The sequence below is a fragment of the Salvelinus fontinalis genome, chromosome 31 (assembly GCF_029448725.1).
Source record: "Salvelinus fontinalis isolate EN_2023a chromosome 31, ASM2944872v1, whole genome shotgun sequence".
In the NCBI taxonomy this organism is placed as follows: domain Eukaryota; kingdom Metazoa; phylum Chordata; class Actinopteri; order Salmoniformes; family Salmonidae; genus Salvelinus; species Salvelinus fontinalis.
In genome coordinates, this window is record NC_074695.1 from 14,825,541 (window position 1) to 14,842,470 (window position 16,930).

The 16,930-nt window shown below is 42.3% G+C and overlaps 1 protein-coding gene across 4 annotated transcripts in view; it reads left to right on the plus strand.

Moving 5' to 3' along the window:
- The window catches only part of LOC129829621 (sodium channel protein type 8 subunit alpha-like), a 109,642-nt gene that overhangs the window by 74,997 nt on the left and 17,715 nt on the right, over positions 1 to 16,930 (plus strand). For all 4 annotated transcript variants that reach the window (XM_055891419.1, XM_055891421.1, XM_055891420.1 and 1 more), the window contains 3 exons: positions 1,003 to 1,176; positions 9,989 to 10,111; positions 16,517 to 16,801. In XM_055891419.1, coding sequence (XP_055747394.1) covers positions 1,003 to 1,176; positions 9,989 to 10,111; positions 16,517 to 16,801 — 582 coding nt within the window. The remainder of the gene's footprint in view (positions 1 to 1,002; positions 1,177 to 9,988; positions 10,112 to 16,516; positions 16,802 to 16,930) is intronic.

Genomic DNA, 16,930 nt, shown 5'->3' on the forward strand with positions numbered 1-16,930 from the left:
CACACATAAACACACACAGCTACGACTAGTGTGTGAGTGGAGAAGGTTGTCTTTTTAAGGGCTGTCTCTCTCTACCTAGAACAAGACATGGGAGTAGTGCAGTCACCAGGCCCAGTCTCTGAAGAGGGCGGGGGGAGGGGCCAGGCAGTAGCATCACAGCCAGTCACTGTACTAAGGAGGGTTGGGGGAGGGGCCAGGCAGTAGCATCACAGCCAGTCACTGTACTAAGGAGGGTTGGGGGAGGGGCCAGGCAGGAGCATCACAGCCAGTCACTGTACTAAGGAGGGTGGGGGGAGGGGCCAGGCAGGAGCATCACAGCCAGTCACTGTACTAAGGAGGGTGGGGGGAGGGGCCAGGCAGGAGCATCACAGCCAGTCACTGTACTAAGGAGGTTGGGGGGAGGGGCCAGGCAGGAGCATCACAGCCAGTCACTGTACTAAGGAGGGTGGGGGGAGGGGCCAGGCAGGAGCATCAAAGGCAGTCTATTGCCTTTTTGGTCAAAAGTAGTGCACTTCATACGGAATATGGTGCCATTTGAGACACTTGAGCTTGACTCTCTCTGTGATTAATCGACTGTACCATTCATCAGAGAGGGGATCTAATAGACTGTACCATTTACCTGATAAGATAGGGGGAATCTATTTCTGTTGTCCTCAGACATGAAGTCAAATGAGCAGGGAGGGTATTGTGCAATCAATGCTCCATGCTTTTAATGAACAATGTTTGCTTTCAGTAATGATTTAGCAACAGTACCGTTGTTGTATACATTTCCAATACTTTTAATGTAAATCGCCTGTTGACTTTATTGTGTTCCCTACCCTCAACGTTTGTTGATGTATTCATTGTTGTACTTACATGGCTGAGGCAACTCTAGGCTATGTATTTTAGATTTGTCAAATCAAATAAATCAATCAATCAATTATTCACTGAGCATGTTAATCCCCCCCCCCCCCAAAAAAGAATTCAGCCAGAGCTAACCATGTATGTGCTTCCCCCCACCAGGCTTTTGAGGATGTGTACATCCAGCAGAGGAAGACAATCAGGACCATCTTGGAATACGCCGACAGTGTGTTCACCTACATCTTCATCCTGGAGATGCTGCTCAAGTGGGTCGCCTACGGATTCCACAAGTACTTCACCAACGCCTGGTGCTGGCTTGACTTCTTCATCGTCGATGTAAGTAACGTTTCCTGGCTCTTCACGGTAGATTTGATAGCCATTTTTAGAAGCCAGGATAGGAAGCTAGGAGCATAGAAATATAATTCCTAGAATGGGTATTTTTCCTTATTCAAGTCAATTATATTTCTATGGCTCTTCAACCACACCCTGTTGAAGGAACATATTGCACTGTGTACAGTCTGTATAAAGCACCTAAACACTGCCTGCCATGTAGAGATAAGATGAAAAACACATATTTTGATCTAAAACAGGCCCTGTATAGTCCATATAACACACTATAGGGTCTAAGGTGGGCTTTCAGTCACAAAGTGTCACGTTATTGTTTCTCGGGGTATTCTGTACAGTGATCCCTAACGTAGTCTGACAGGGTGTGGTAGGGTTTGGAGGAGAGGATAGATAGAATAGGATATGAACAATAACAATAACTTCATGTTATGCAATGGGTGAGAGGACATATGATATTCTCATTAACAGAAAGTGTAGGATACATCAATCCTACAATATCCAATATCCATATCTCAAGAGAACATTGAAATGTATTCTAGAACCATATTGTAGTCCATCCATTTGTAGGGAACCTATGTCTCTCACCTATTGCATCTCCATGAAGCAATGTCTCTTTCTCTTTCTCTCTCTCTCTCTCTCTCTCTCTCTTTCTCTCTCTCTCTCTCTCTCTCTCTCTTTCTCTCTTTCTCTTTCTCTCTCTCTCTGTCTCTCTCTCTCTCTCTCTCTGTCTCTCTCTTTCTCTCTCTCTCTCTTTCTCTCTCTCTGTCTCTCTCTTTCTCTCTCTCTCTCTCTGTCTCTCTCTCTTCTCTCTCTCTCTCTCTCTCTCTCTCTCTCTCTCTCTCTCTCTCTCTCTCTCTCTCTCTCTCTCTCTCTCTCTCTCTCTCTCTCTTCTCTCTCTCTCCTTCTCTTCTCGTTCTCTCTCTCTCTCTCTCTCTCTTTCTCGTTCTCTCTCTCTCTCTTTCTCTCTCTCTCGTTCTCTCTCTCTCTTTCTCTCTCTCTCTCTTTCTCTCTCTCTCTCTCTCTCGTTCTCTCTCTCTCTTTCTCTCTCTCTTTCTCGTTCTCTCTCTCTCTCTCTCTCTCGTTCTCTCTCTCTCTCTCTCTCTCTCTCTCTCTCTCTCTCTCTCTCTCTCTCTCTCTGTGTTTACTTGGTTTCTTGTCAATCTGAGATGCTTGAATATGAACAGCAATTTTCTGTTTGTGAGTTTGGATATAATGTGCCTTCATTTGCAACTAAGTCTGGAATTGTGCACTCTGTTTCCCATCATCTGCAAATAGTAAACAATTATATTGTTTTATGACATAACAACGTGAGACAAATTATTCAAATTTGATTACGTTGAGATTGGAATGTGAATGCTGACAGCTAGGCAGCAACACAAATTAGAATCGGCCAATCAATAACCAAGATTATTGATCGACATATTCAAGCCATGCTCGGCAACAAAAGGGTATGTGTTTTTTATTGTCTCCGGCCTGTCTAAAACCTGTCTCTAACCTGTCTCTAACCTGTCTCTGACCTGTCTCTGACCTGTCCCCGGCGGCCTGTCTCCGGCCTGTCTACAACCTGTCTCTAACCTGTCTCTAACCTGTCTCTAACCTGTCTCTGACCTGTCCCCGGCGGCCTGTCTCCGGCCTGTCTCCGACCGGTCTCTAACCTGTCTCTGACCTGTCCCCGGCGGCATGTCTCCGGCCTGTCTCCGACCGGTCTCTAACCTGTCTCTGACCTGTCCCCGGCGGCCTGTCTCCGACCTGTCTCTAACCTGTCTCTGACCTGTCGCTAACCTGTCTCTGACCTGTCCCCAGCGGCCTGTCTCCGGCCTGTCTCCGGCCTGTCTCCGGCCTGTCTCCGACCTGTCTCTAACCTGTCTCTGACCTGTCTACAGTGTAATCTACTGTGTGTCTACAGTTCTAGATGTTTTTTAAATCTCAGTGTTATTGGTCGTTCTCTGTCCCTTTTGTGACAGAGTGGAGTGGAACAGTGGAGTTTCTTTAATTCCATTCTTTAATTCTAAATTGATTCATACATTCTAAATTAATTCAGGACCATTGAAATGATGGGAATGATAATTCATTGGGGTTGGTTGCTTTGACAGTAATTATAAAAAATAAAAATAAAAAACTGGTTGAGAAATTCATTCAGCCTTCAAAGTTGACACCTCAGCAGGGGCATGGAGTAATGTTGCATAGCTATGATCCAATCCCCTGACTGCACTGTATCTGTGATGGATGGAATACCTCCTACTTCCATGGCCAGATATGGCTTTGGTTATTACTGACCTTGTCATTGGAAAGATTAAGAAGCACTCTTCTGTGTGTTCTGACCTCTGACCCTGTCCTTGAACTAACCACCTCTCAACAGTCTTCAACACACCGTTTGTATGGTCCATCCCAAACCATCTCTCTCTGACAGGAGTTCTATCTAACCATCGAAATATAATTACTAAAACGTGACTACCTATTCAAGTCATTGACACCATGATGGGGGAACCAGGAAGTAAAGAAGTATATGTATGTTCTAGTGATTGTTGAGCCCATAGAGACACTATGATTCTATATGTAATTCTATGATTCTATATGTAATTCTATGATTCTATATGTAATTCTATGATTCTAAATGTCATTATATGATTATATTTGTAATTCTATGATTCTATATGTACTTCTATGATTCTATATGTAATTCTATGATTACATATAGTTGACCCACCCATTTCTCAATCACTGAAATCAAACACTGTTGCCCCGTTTTTACAGTTATAGCCCAGGCACACCGCAAAGACCAACTGCCAAAAGCAGAGGGTGGCCACGGTGTGTTTGCGATCACCTGCTGGGTGTCGATGAACGGTGGCCATACAATATGTAGACTCGAAATGAACTGAAAATGACGGCCACCTGCAGCTTGAAAGAGCTTGTCATCATGTTGTGTTTTGGTCTTCACAGTCCCGGTATGTTTGACTGTTCAATAGGCTGTATTGATTCATCAGACATAGTCAGAAATAGTATGTTATGTTACTCCCATCTCTCTTTAAAACATTGACTTCCTTTTGATGCATCTAGAATGACATTGTTACCCTACAGAATAATCAACTTTAATTCATTACAACCTTTTTTCTCTAAATTAAATGTAAAACTTGTTCCAGTTATTGTGCTTTATCATGTACAGTAGGACCTTTAGTGTTGATTCTGGTAGAACAAATTCTACCTCAGTCTAATCTAAGTCCTATATGTACTGTATACTGTATATTTAAAGTATTCCACATAGTTAGTGTCCCCTCTACGGGTTGATAGACAATGTACCCCATGCCCTAGAGCCGTCGATGCTAGTCGTGCCGTACAAATCAAATCAAGTTTATTTTATATAGCCCTTCGTACATCAGCTAATATCTCGAAGTGCTGTACAGAAACCCAGCCTAAAACCCCAAACAGCAAGCAATGCAGGTGTAGAAGCACGGTGGCTAGGAAAAACTCCCTAGAAAGGCCAAAACCTAGGAAGAAACCTAGAGAGGAACCAGGCTATGAGGGGTGGCCAGTCCTCTTCTGGCTGTGCCGGGTAGAGATTATAACAGAACATGGCCAAGATGTTCAAAATGTTCATAAATGACAAGCATGGTCAAATAATAATCAGGAATACATGTCAGTTGGCTTTTCATAGCCGATCATTAAGAGTTGAAAACAGCAGGTCTGGGACAGGTAGGGGTTCCATAACCGCAGGCAGAACAGTTGAAACTGGAACAACAGCAAGGCCAGGTGGACTGGGGACAGCAAGGAGTCATCATGCCCGGTAGTCCTGACGTATGGTCCTAGGGCTCAGGTCCTCCGAGAGAGAGAAAGAAAGAGAGAAGGAGAGAATTAGAGAGAGCATACTTAAATTCACACAGGACACTGGATAAGACAGGAGAAGTAATCCAGATATAACCAACTGACCCTAGCCCCCCGACATATAAACTACTGCAGTATAAATACTGGAGGCTGAGACAGGAGGGGTCAGGAGACACTGTGGCCCCATCCGATGATACCCCCGGACAGGGCCAAACAGGAAGGATATAACCCCACCCACTTTGCCAAAGCACAGCCCCCGCACCACTAGAGGGATATCTTCAACCACCAACTTACAATCCTGAGACAAGGCCGAGTATAGCCCACAGAGATCTCCACCACAGCACAAACCAAGGGGGAAAAATAAAAAATAATCCTGCAGCAACAGGAAATCAGAATTATTATGCAAATTATAGTTCATGGATATTTTTGTAGGGGTTGATTCATTTTTCATACGGGAAAATAAAGTCTGAGATTTCATATTGGAAATGACAAACTTCAGTAACCTTTTTAAACCTCAAATACACTACAAGTATTACATTTCCTGCATCAACAGGGTGATCAAATTAAGATCCTACATCTTTAGTAGCCAGTCAAGTGTCGGGATGGAGTCGTTATATAAGAGTGGAATGAGGCTGCATCCATCCATCCATACTTTTAGTTTACAGACATTTGGATATTTTCTTTAATGTTCTTTTTGTTCTGTTTGATTTTAGTTTCCGTTGTCTTTTTGTTTTTCTTTCTGTTTCTGTTCCACTGTTCCTCATTGGATCACAGCCCAGAGGTGTGATTGGCCTTGCCTTGCAGAGCTCGACGCTGATTCGCTGAGGGCTGCCACACCCACACAACAGGCCAAACCCTTGACCTATAAGGGGGTGGGGCACTCCAAGGGTTCAGGCTGAGGCTGAAGGTGACAAATACCCCAAATACTGTGACAGTAAAAATAAAGGCTAAATCTTTATTTGACATCTGCTTTATAGTGACTTCATTGTGTTATCCTTGATAGTTTTTTTAATATACCTGGCTGGCTACTGGCTGATTAATAAATTCCATCAATCAATTGATCATCGCCCTGATGAAACAGCCTGCCGGGAATAGACAGTTATCATAAAGCTAAACTGATTATTAACAAATGGGACATCCTCAACTAAAATAATTGATCTAGCTAGAATCTGAAAGAATCATAGGTGTAAAATGCAATTCATACAGAGACCTGGAGATTCAGGGGCCCTTGACCGACATAATAACCCAGAGATGACTCGTTAGTCATGAGTCCAGTCATCAGTTCCATGCTGATAGCTTCACCGCTGTCCTTAGCTATGACCAAATCATTTGGAATGAGTAGTTTTCCATTGCAAAAAGTATATACATTATCATAGACTGTAGTACCGCTAATGGCCTTCAATCAAAATAAAGATTTAGCCTTTGTTAGAATCCCCCCTCTATCTGGTCAGCTTTTGATGTTGTGTTCTTTGAGTGAGTTTGACCAGTATGGTCTGGTTGTCTGGTTGGAGGTGCTTTCACATGTTTTTACTGTGTTTTACTGTTTTCACTTTGTTAAGGAACTGGTGCTCTCACTCTCCCAGTCTCACCACCTGAACAACGGCAGTGAGAGAGATAGGGAGAACCTTTTGGTGTTTCCAGGTCTAAGAACTATTAGATGGACTTAATCTGTAATGTTGAGTCAATGAGATCCTGTAGTGCCATTTAGTCACATCAGGGTTGGGGTCAATTCTATTTCAATTCAGGAAGTAAACTGAAATTATTAATGAGGAAAATTGTCATTTGAATTTCAGTTTACTTGATGAATTAAGTGAAATCTAGCCTTGCTCTCCTCTTGTCACTGTAGGCCCTGCTTGACAGACTCATGGTGCTTCACCCCCAATTGTGCCTGAGGCTACTGTATAGGCCCCTATCTCTCTCTCTCTCTCTCTCTCTCTCTCTCTCTCTCTCTCTCTCTCTCTCTCTCTCTCTCTCTCTCTCTCTCTCTCGCTCTCTCTGGTTGTGTGTTTTAGCTTACATCAGCTAGAAGGGCCTGTAGTGTAGCTTTGCGTCCCAAATGGACCCTATAGGGTGCCATTTGGGATGCTGGCAAGTAGTGTACAGTGCCTTCGGAAAGTATTCAGACCCCTTGACTTTTCCCACATTTTGTTACGTTACGGCCTTATTCTAAAATGGATTAAAATGTTTTCCCCACTCATCAATCTACACACAATACCTCATACAACACTTCAAATTTCACACACCTGTATTTGGGGAGTTTCTCCCATTCTTCTCTGCAGATCCCCTCAAGTTCTGTCAGGTTGGATGGGGAGTGTCGCTGCACAGATAGTCTCTCCAGAAATATTAGATCAGGTTCAAGTCCGGGCTTTGGCTGGGCCACTCAAGGACATTCAGAGAAACTTCTGAGTTGTCTTGGCTGTGTGCTTAGGGTCATTGTCCTGTTGGTGTCTGCTCCTGCTCTTCCCTCCCCTGGCGCTTGAGGGCGCCGGGCTGCCCTGCATCACGCACTCCTGCCATCTATTACACACACCTGCCTTCCCTTGTCACGCGCATCAGTGAAATTGGACTCACCTGGACTCAGTCATCACCTGTTGATTTCCTCCTCCATATTTGTCAGTTCCCTTGCTCTGTTCCCCACTGCTGCATTAATTGTTTTTTGTCTGTGTTACTCGTTTGCTGACGCTGTTCCTGTCTTGTTCCATGTCCATTCTATATTAAATGTTTGACTCCCCGTACCTGCTTTGTCTCTCCAGCGTCATTCCATGTGACAGTTCACAGTTCACCCCAGTCTGAGGTCCTGAGCGCTTTTTAGCAGGCTTTCATCAAGGATCTCTCTGTACTTTGCTCTGTTCATCTTTTCCTTGATCCTGACTAGTCTCCCAGTCCCTGCCACTGAAAAACCTCCCCACAGCATGATGCTGCCACCACCATGCTTCACCGTAGGGATGGTGCCAGGTTTCCTACAGATGTGACGCTTGGTATTCAGGCCAAGAGTTCAATCTTGGTTTCATCAGACCAGATAATCTTGTTTCTCATGGTCTGAGAGTCTTTAAGTGCCTTTTGGCATTGCTCTGACATGCACTGTCAACTGTGGGACCTTATATAGATAGTCAAATGGCCAAATCGCCCCTAGTGGCCTCATGGGTGAAATGTTGTTAATAGTTTTCAGATTTTCATAATTACTAAACTTTTTTTTGTTTTTATACAGAAAATCTGGTGTTTCTATGTCAAACAGTTTTGTTATAATTCAGTCTTCTGTGATGTATATAAAGTGTACTATTGGAACGCAAACTGAAAATACATTTCAACACTATATCTGACATGGTACAGGTGTTTTCAATTTTTTAAGCCCATAACCATGTGTGTGAGGTGTATAATTTTGTTTCAAAGTAGATTTGTTTAAGACTACCAAGAAACACTCTGTGTGACTCTGATTTAGCCCACTGCAGTAAAAGGTTAAAGACCATTGAAATCATTGCTGCTTGGTTGATTGAAGTCGCCAATACTTTCCCACTCTGCAATAGCCCCCTTACCACATGCCCCTAGCCCCTTAAACTGATGCTTAAACTCAGTTGCAGGGTTCCTATTCAATTTCCATGGATAAAACAGGGATTATCCAAGAGCTATGGTCCAATGAGGATGTAACATTGTTAGGATGTACATGTTAGTCATATAGTAGAAGCTCTTTTCCAGAGTGACTTACAGGAGCAATTAGGGTTAAGTGCCTTGCTCAAAGGCACATCAACAGATTTTTCACCTAGTCAGCTCAGGAATTGAAACCTTTTGAGTTACTGGCCCAACGCTCTTAGCCGCTAGGTTACCCTCCGCCCGCTATGTAGACGGTGATGCCTAGTTGACGGCAGCTGCTGTACTGTGCGTGAGAGTGGGGAGCAAGGCGGAGCATTAAACAGTATTACTTACCCCTGTCAAGTCCTCTCAGTTCTTCACAAGTGCATAGGGCATCGTTTAGGGGTTGATTTGGGATCGGGCCATTGTGTGTGAGAGTGGGGGAGAAGCACCGTTTCTTTGAGGTTGTGTGCTGTTAACTGTTCCTGTGTGTAATTCTACTGTACTCAGTGTCTCTCCAGTGGTCCTTCCAGTACCATCCAGTGCCAAATAACTACTGAGTCCAATCTCCCTCTAACCCCCTTTCTCAACCCTTTACTACTGTCAGTGTGTGGTTAGCTGTATATGACTGTATGTGACATTCCTATTTTATTCTAATGCTGTGTGAATATGATAAGATGATTTTTGTCAAAACAAAATGACCTACATGTACATATTTACCTGTATTCTTTCTCTTACGTTCCATTAGTTTGTCTGTCTTAGATTATATTGGAAATTATGCCTCAGCCAAGAGTGACAGACATGGAGAGACAATGTTAGAGGGGCCAGGGTAAGGTTCTACAAGTCTGTTGGGTTTTAATATGAACTTTTACAGGTTGTAATCTCTCTCCTTCCCTCCTCCACCTGCTCCTCCTCCTCCTCCTGCTCCCTGGTCCCCTTCGCCCGTCTGTCTGTATTTGTATTGAATCAGTCGTGTGCCATGGCAACACTTTTCTGCCTATTTCCCCTTTGTCTTATGCCTCTCTCTCTCTCCCTCCTCTCTTTTTCTCTCTCTCTCTCTCAACCACAAGTTTCTTTGCAGGTACAAAGGAGTTTGTCACATTTCTCCCATCTACCCTAAAATAACAGAAACAAACCCTCCTCCCGCAGTCTACCTTTTACTGCTACTAAAACACTACGCACATAAAACCTATACTAAACATTGACCTTCTCTCTCAATGTATATACATATATAAATGCAATATTATACATGTATATACATGCATATAGATTTATGTGTGTATGTCAAGCAACTCTCTCCACCCAATGCCAGTCCTATTGCTCCAAGGGCTCTCGTCTGAGTCTCTTCTACCTTTAGAGAATTTTCTCACTACTTCTAACAGTTTGGAACCTCTTTTGCTTCTCTGTTTGTGTGTAGGTGTCTATAATCAGTCTGGTAGCTAATGCACTGGGCTACTCGGATCTAGGTCCTATTAAATCACTAAGGACACTAAGGGCCTTGAGACCCCTCAGAGCCTTGTCACGTTTTGAAGGGATGAGGGTAAGATCCTAAAGCTAAGTAGCTGATCCTTACGCATGCCCATTCAACAGTATTAAAGCATGCTAGAAAGTGAAATATTATAAAAAAGTAACCAAGCAATTTTTTTTATGACAAAAAACATTCCAAAATTAATTTATTGGGGGACTTTTTTAAATATTAACTTTAGGAAACTAGCCAAGACAAGAAGTCCCCTTTCCATGCACACATCTTTTACCATACGTCACATACTATTTATATATACACATCATGATGCAGCTGGGAGTGTGAAGGAATGTTGCGCATTAATGCTACAAAGTGATACAGTAATACCATTAGAAACTATTTCCCTGGTTTTGATTGAATCTTTAAAAAATACATCTAAATACTAATTGATATTTTCTGAATTTCCACTACTTACAGGAATAAAAAATAAAATAGAGAGTGGAACTAGAGGAATATGCCACAAAGCTGCCTCATCACATAAAAACAAAGCAGCTTCATCACATAAAAACAAAGCTGCCTCGTCACATAAAAACAAAGCAGCTTCATCACATAAAAACAAAGCTGCCTCATCACATAAAAACAAAGCTGCCTCATCACATAAAAACAAAGCTGCCTCATCACATAAAAACAAAGCTGCCTCATCACATAAAAACAAAGCTGTCTCGTCACATAAAAACAAAGCTGCCTCGTCACATAAAAACAAAGCTGCCTCATCACATAAAAACAAAGCTGCCTCATCACGTAAAAACAAAGCTGCCTAATCACATAAAAACAAAGCTGCCTCATCACATAAAAACAAAAATAATTAATTATTTTTGGGGTTTTAATGATTGGCTCGAGAGATAAGTTGAAATTATTATTAGTTAAAGCTCTGTGTAAACAAAGCCAAACTACATACCATTTCATAAAGCATTTGAATCAACAATTCGCTGTTCATTGGGCCTGATTCTCAATCTCTGCTTCTTTGATTCTCAATTCCCCTACCACTACCTGCACCCCACCTGGTTGTTGTCATCCTCCACTATATCTTTATCCCATGTAGTCCTTTTCCATCTCCCCATCCTTAGACTGGTTTGAACTTACTACCCTCTCCACCTCAGTTTAGTCCTCCACCACCAACCTCCACCCTGCCTTTCCTACCCTTCCACTGCTCACTCCATCCTGACCCAGTAGATCTGCTGGGCCTGCAGCAGGTCTCAGTCTGTCTGCTCCTCTTTGTGTCCTGCTTGTCCGGGACTGAGAAAGAAACCACACATACACTCCACACTCACATTGTTGTGGGTGTGGAATATTTGCTAAGCTTCTGCCTGTGTCTTTGTGATCATCACTTTGCGTTAAATGACTGAGATCTTTAAGGGCTGAATCGCAGAGATCGGTTAAGTCATGTCAGTTAGTTCAATGTAGACCAGACACCTGAAACTGCCGGTCTGTGGGCCAGATACGTCTTAAGTAAACGCGGACCAGATTCAGTATCTTAGCTTGTTTGTCTTCTTCTTAACCCTAAGTCAGAAGCTTAGGAAATATGCTGATAGGCTGCCATCTCACAAGGCATTACTGTCCCCATGTCATAACACGACACGTTGCATAGCAACCATACTGCAGGTCTTATAGAGCTTCCTACTTCCTGCTTCCTATTGCCTTCCACTCCCGCTAGGTCGAAAATATACAGGTTAAGACAACTTCGTTACAGATTTGGGACCATAGTTGCAAAGAGTTATAGGATATTTGAATCCTGTTGTCTTAACCTTTGTCATTTTCAATCTAGCTTTTAATTCCTACTTCCTGCTTCCTGTTGCCTTCCATTCCCACAGGAAGTGATTCTGGGAGGCAACATTGTTTAGCTCACTGGAGCACTCTCTTATATTGTATCTTAAATCTTATATTTTCTTATAATAGAGGAGTGAGTTGGGTTGGGTGGGCAGCAGGGCCGATATTATATTAACCTATTAGGACCACATTAGGACAACACTAGTCTTTCTTAACCCCTAGACAGTCGCAGAGCATGTCACCTCTTCCTCTTCATAATGTCCCAAAAATGACAAACCAGGTGTGGTAGACTAGACGTGTGCCATGCACCACCGTTAATACGCTACAGGAGAGGTTAGCTAATCATCAATTTGACTGACATTTCCATTCATGCTGAAGTTCCCATCCATACAAAATATCCACAGGCTAAAATATGACAATGAGGTTGCAAATACGAGCTGATGACATCACAAAACCTTTAGGCCCTGGATAGGCTTTATGGTTGTTTACTACTATACTTATGAATGAGTCCACATCACAACACGTTTACATGACAGTCTGGTTTGTCCACTTTGCTCAGAGATGAGACTAGCGTAGAATTAGAAGCATTCTGTTTCTATGGCGGCTAAACTGGTCAAAATTCCAATATAATATTTTGGTGGGAAAAATCATGGTACATTCTTAAAGGAACGTTGTAGTCAAACATTGCATTACCCCTATTAATGATCTCAATCAATGGGAGTGTGGTAGGAGGTGACGGTGGCCCAGTAGGCTAATACTTGTAGCAGTGAAAAAGCAAACACAATATAATTAGATCCTGTCTGTACTTACTTACCAATTCAATACAATGTTGTCTACTGTATGTTCATCAATTGATTAGCCTTTTTTTATTTTTTACCTAAAAGGAAAATTGACAAATCAAAGTGGTAAATAAATGGATAGGGAATTACGAGAATGGAGAGATGACACCGACAACCATAATAATGAAAGAGATTCTGGAGAGTTAGAATGTTGAGAACTCTTGTTGACTTGAGCTTCCTGGCTGTGGTCATGGAAGGTTGTGTGGTGGAGGAAGCCAATGCAAGTCAACAGCTCTGGGAGCGAGCAGCATAACACAGCTATCATTTGAATATATTGCTATGCTTAACATGCAATGATGCAATGGGCTGTACCTACCTACCTGAATGCCTATAGTCTCTTGTTAAATGCTTTATCTGTTACTATGCTGCTTTGTAGCCTCATTGTTACTTTTGAGCAATGCAATGTACAAGAATGACACAGTCGCCAAGTCATCCTCACACTTGTGTTACTACAGATTTTCTAATGAGCTTTCACTCTAGTCTTTGGTTGCATTTTAATGTTTAGTCACAAAATATTTGTTGTATTATTAACTTAAAATGTATTTAAAAAATACCTTCTAGCTGCATCATGTCAGACTTGCAGCAGACACATTAGCAGGAAACAGATCCTGAATTACAGACCGTAGAACCATATAACAGATGTCTGAGTTCTTAGAACAGAGGTCTGAGTTCTTAGAACAGAGGTCTGAGTTCTTAGAACAGAGGTCTGAGATCTTAGAACCTTAGAACATAGGTCTGAGTTCTTAGAACAGAGGTCTGAGTTCTTAGAACAGATGTCTGAGTTCTTAGAACAGATGTCTGAGTTCTTAGAACAGATGTCTGAGTTCTTAGAACAGATGTCTGAGTTCTTAGAACAGATGTCTGAGTTCTTAGAACCTTAGAACAGATGTCTGAGTTCTTAGAACAGATGTCTGAGTTCTTAGAACAGATGTCTGAGTTCTTAGAACAGATTTCTGAGTTCTTAGAACAGATGTCTGAGTTCTTAGAACTTTAGAACAGATGTCTGAGTTCTTAGAACAGATGTCTGAGTTCTTAGAACAGAGGTCTGAGTTCTTAGAACAGATGTCTGAGTTCTTAGAACAGATGTCTGAGTTCTTAGAACCTCAGAACAGATATCTGAGTTCTTAGAACAGAGGTCTGAGTTCTAACTCTACACAATCCATTCTTGACTGTTCTTAAATGTTGTGTCCAAAGATACCCAAGGGTCAAATCCACTTGTCTGATAGATATATAACATATAGACAATAAACCTTTTGGCCGATTATCTCTCTATCCAAAACATTTCTCTATCTGTTTGTTTATCGATTTGAACTGTTCTTGAAATTGCACCACAATGCCATGTAACAACACGCATGTACTCAAATTGCAGATGCACATTATGAACTTTTGAAAGCCATTTTCCCTCATTGTTTTGATAAGGTTTTTGAATTTTGATAAGGCATGAACCATTTTATTATATAATGCATGGCTAATATTACCTTGAACACTTTGAATCTTTGAAACAAGTCAAATTCTACCGCCTCGGCAAGTAGTTCATTCTCTCAGCATGTGTGCAGTGATGTGTTCTCCTACAGATGTAGGAACTTAATTCAAGCCCGTTTGCTACAGAAGGAAAATAATCCTGCAGTAACAAGAAATGTAGATTATAATTAATATAATTTATTTGTAAGGGTTGATACATTTTTCATTAAGACAAATCTAATCTGACATTTTAATTTGGAAATTACAAACTTTAGATGCCTTTTAAAACCTTCACTACACGTTTGCATTTCCTGCTGTGCAGAACAATTCTCAGCAACAAAAAAGAGTTTGAATTAAGATCCTACGTATATGAGAGGTGGGAGGTGTGACATTACTGTCATGATGCCGTATACTGCTAACTCTACGCATTGTGATCATTCCTCTCAAAAGGTAGCTTTCTCTTTACAGCTCCTGCATTTTTCATGACAGATTCTTACATGTATTATTAGAGGTCCAAGCACAATGAATAGCCCATGTGCCTTGTTTGTATTCTAATTCAGTTCAATTCACTAAGATATTTTTATAATCTGTTTTTGGGTTACTCACACAGAAAGAAATTGGCACCCAACAACCTGAAGGTTCCCTTTGTGGCCGTATGGTGTTTATCCAACCCCAGTGCCCTAGCAGCCAGTTAGCAGCCAGTTAGCAGCCAGTTAGCAGCCAGTTAGCAGCCAGTTAGCAGCCAGTTAGCAGCCAGTAACTCCATATTCCATAATCATTCAAGAGGAACAGTCAAAGGCCTGTACTTAACGCTTCCAATAATACACATACTGTAGAGAGGAGAGTATCGATGATGTCATCACTAACATGTTTAACTGTAAGAGAAGAGTGTACCTACATTTTAGGTTATGATAAAGACAGCCAGTTGTGCAAGTCATGTTTTTCCAAGAACCAATGGGTAAATATCAAGAATTAAAATGACCATTGAACAGCTCCCACTGACTGTAGCTTTAAGTAATCAATGCAGGGTCCTGCACATTGCTGAGAGAACACTGCTCCTGAAGCTCAGTCTGCTCTCTGTCTGCCTGTCTGTATACAAGGAGGGAATATGGCTCCAAAAACCAAGTCTGTCCGCTAAAAACAGACGACATGCATGCTCAGCTCAGCTGTGCCTGACAGCTGCTGGTCTAGTCAGGTTAGCCTGCCTAACACTGTGAGCTAGCGTTCAACCCCACTATGCACTACGACACTGAGCTTAATGCACATCAGTGTATGGAAGGGCCGGTCGGTCCGGAGATAGAAACTGTAAAGGGGGCTAGCCGTGGGTGTTATGGAGGTGGGAAGCAGTCTATGGGTTTCGTCTCAAACAAATGGCACACTATTCCCTATATAGTTAACTACTTTCTAGCAGAAAGTGCACTGCTTTTTACCCGGGCCCACAGGGCTCTACCCAGGTCCACAGGGCTCTACCCGGGCCCACAGGGCTCTACCAGGGTCCATAGGGCTCTACCCGGGCCCACAGGGCTCTACCAGGGTCCATAGAGCTCTACCCGGGCCCACAGGGCTCTACCAGGGTCCATAGGGCTCTACCCGGGCCCACAGGGCTCTACCAGGGTCCATAGAGCTCTGCTCAAAGTAATGCACTATACATTATAGAGAATGGGGTGCCATTTAGGATGCATCCTATGGATAAAACTGCTTTCCATTGCATCACGTCTGGGTGGGAGGTGTTTTAGGGAAAGGGACAAGGGGAGGAAGGGAGGGTGGTGAATGTTTGGGAGAAGATGAGGCTGCATACTGGCATGGCAAAACAGTTGTGGTTCAATTAGTTTAAGACAGTTATATGATCTCAAAAGGAAAGTGGGGTGCATGCATGCATGTATGTATGTATGTCTGTATGTATGTCTGTATGTATGTATGTATGCGCAGACCCCTTGGGCAGTCCTAGTCGTGTTCTCAATCAGATCAAATACAATTCATTGTAATTATAACAGAACTGATAATACTCTTTCACTGTTATACTATATGTTACTATACTATATTATACTATAATAATGATGTACTATACTGCACTGTACTACAATATACACAAACATACTAAATATTCTAGTCTAATTATAACCAGTGAACTATACTATACTTTATACAACGTTATGTATCAAAATAACGTTAAAACACAATTTGTAATATGACTCGATAATGGAACATAGTACATGTCAAATTAGTTTTTGCTGCGACTTTCTCCTTTATAATGCCATGACAGTATGCAGCTGCTCTGAGGGAGGTTGATAGGTATCATCATGGAGTATGTTTTGAATCTCTCACACTGTCCTGTCCTCCTGTCTCCCCTGTCTAGGTGGTAGTCAACGCCCTAGTGGGAGCCATCCCCTCCATTATGAATGTGTTGCTGGTTTGCCTCATCTTTTGGCTGATTTTCAGTATCATGGGAGTCAACTTGTTTGCGGGCAAGTATTACTACTGTTTCAACCAGACAGCAGAGGAGTACTTTGATGCCAGCCAGGTCAACAACAAGACACAGTGCCTGGCCCTCATTGAACAGAACTTCACTGAGGTCAGGTGGAAGAATGTCAAGATCAACTTTGACAATGTTGGCGCCGGATACCTGGCTCTGCTTCAAGTGGTGAGTCTCTCTCTCTCTCTCTCTCTCTCTCTCTCTCTCTCTCTCTCTCTCTCTCTCTCTCTCTCTCTCTCTCTCTGTGCACATTTCTGTTTTTCCACAGGACACATCAGATTTATGTTTGAAATGTGT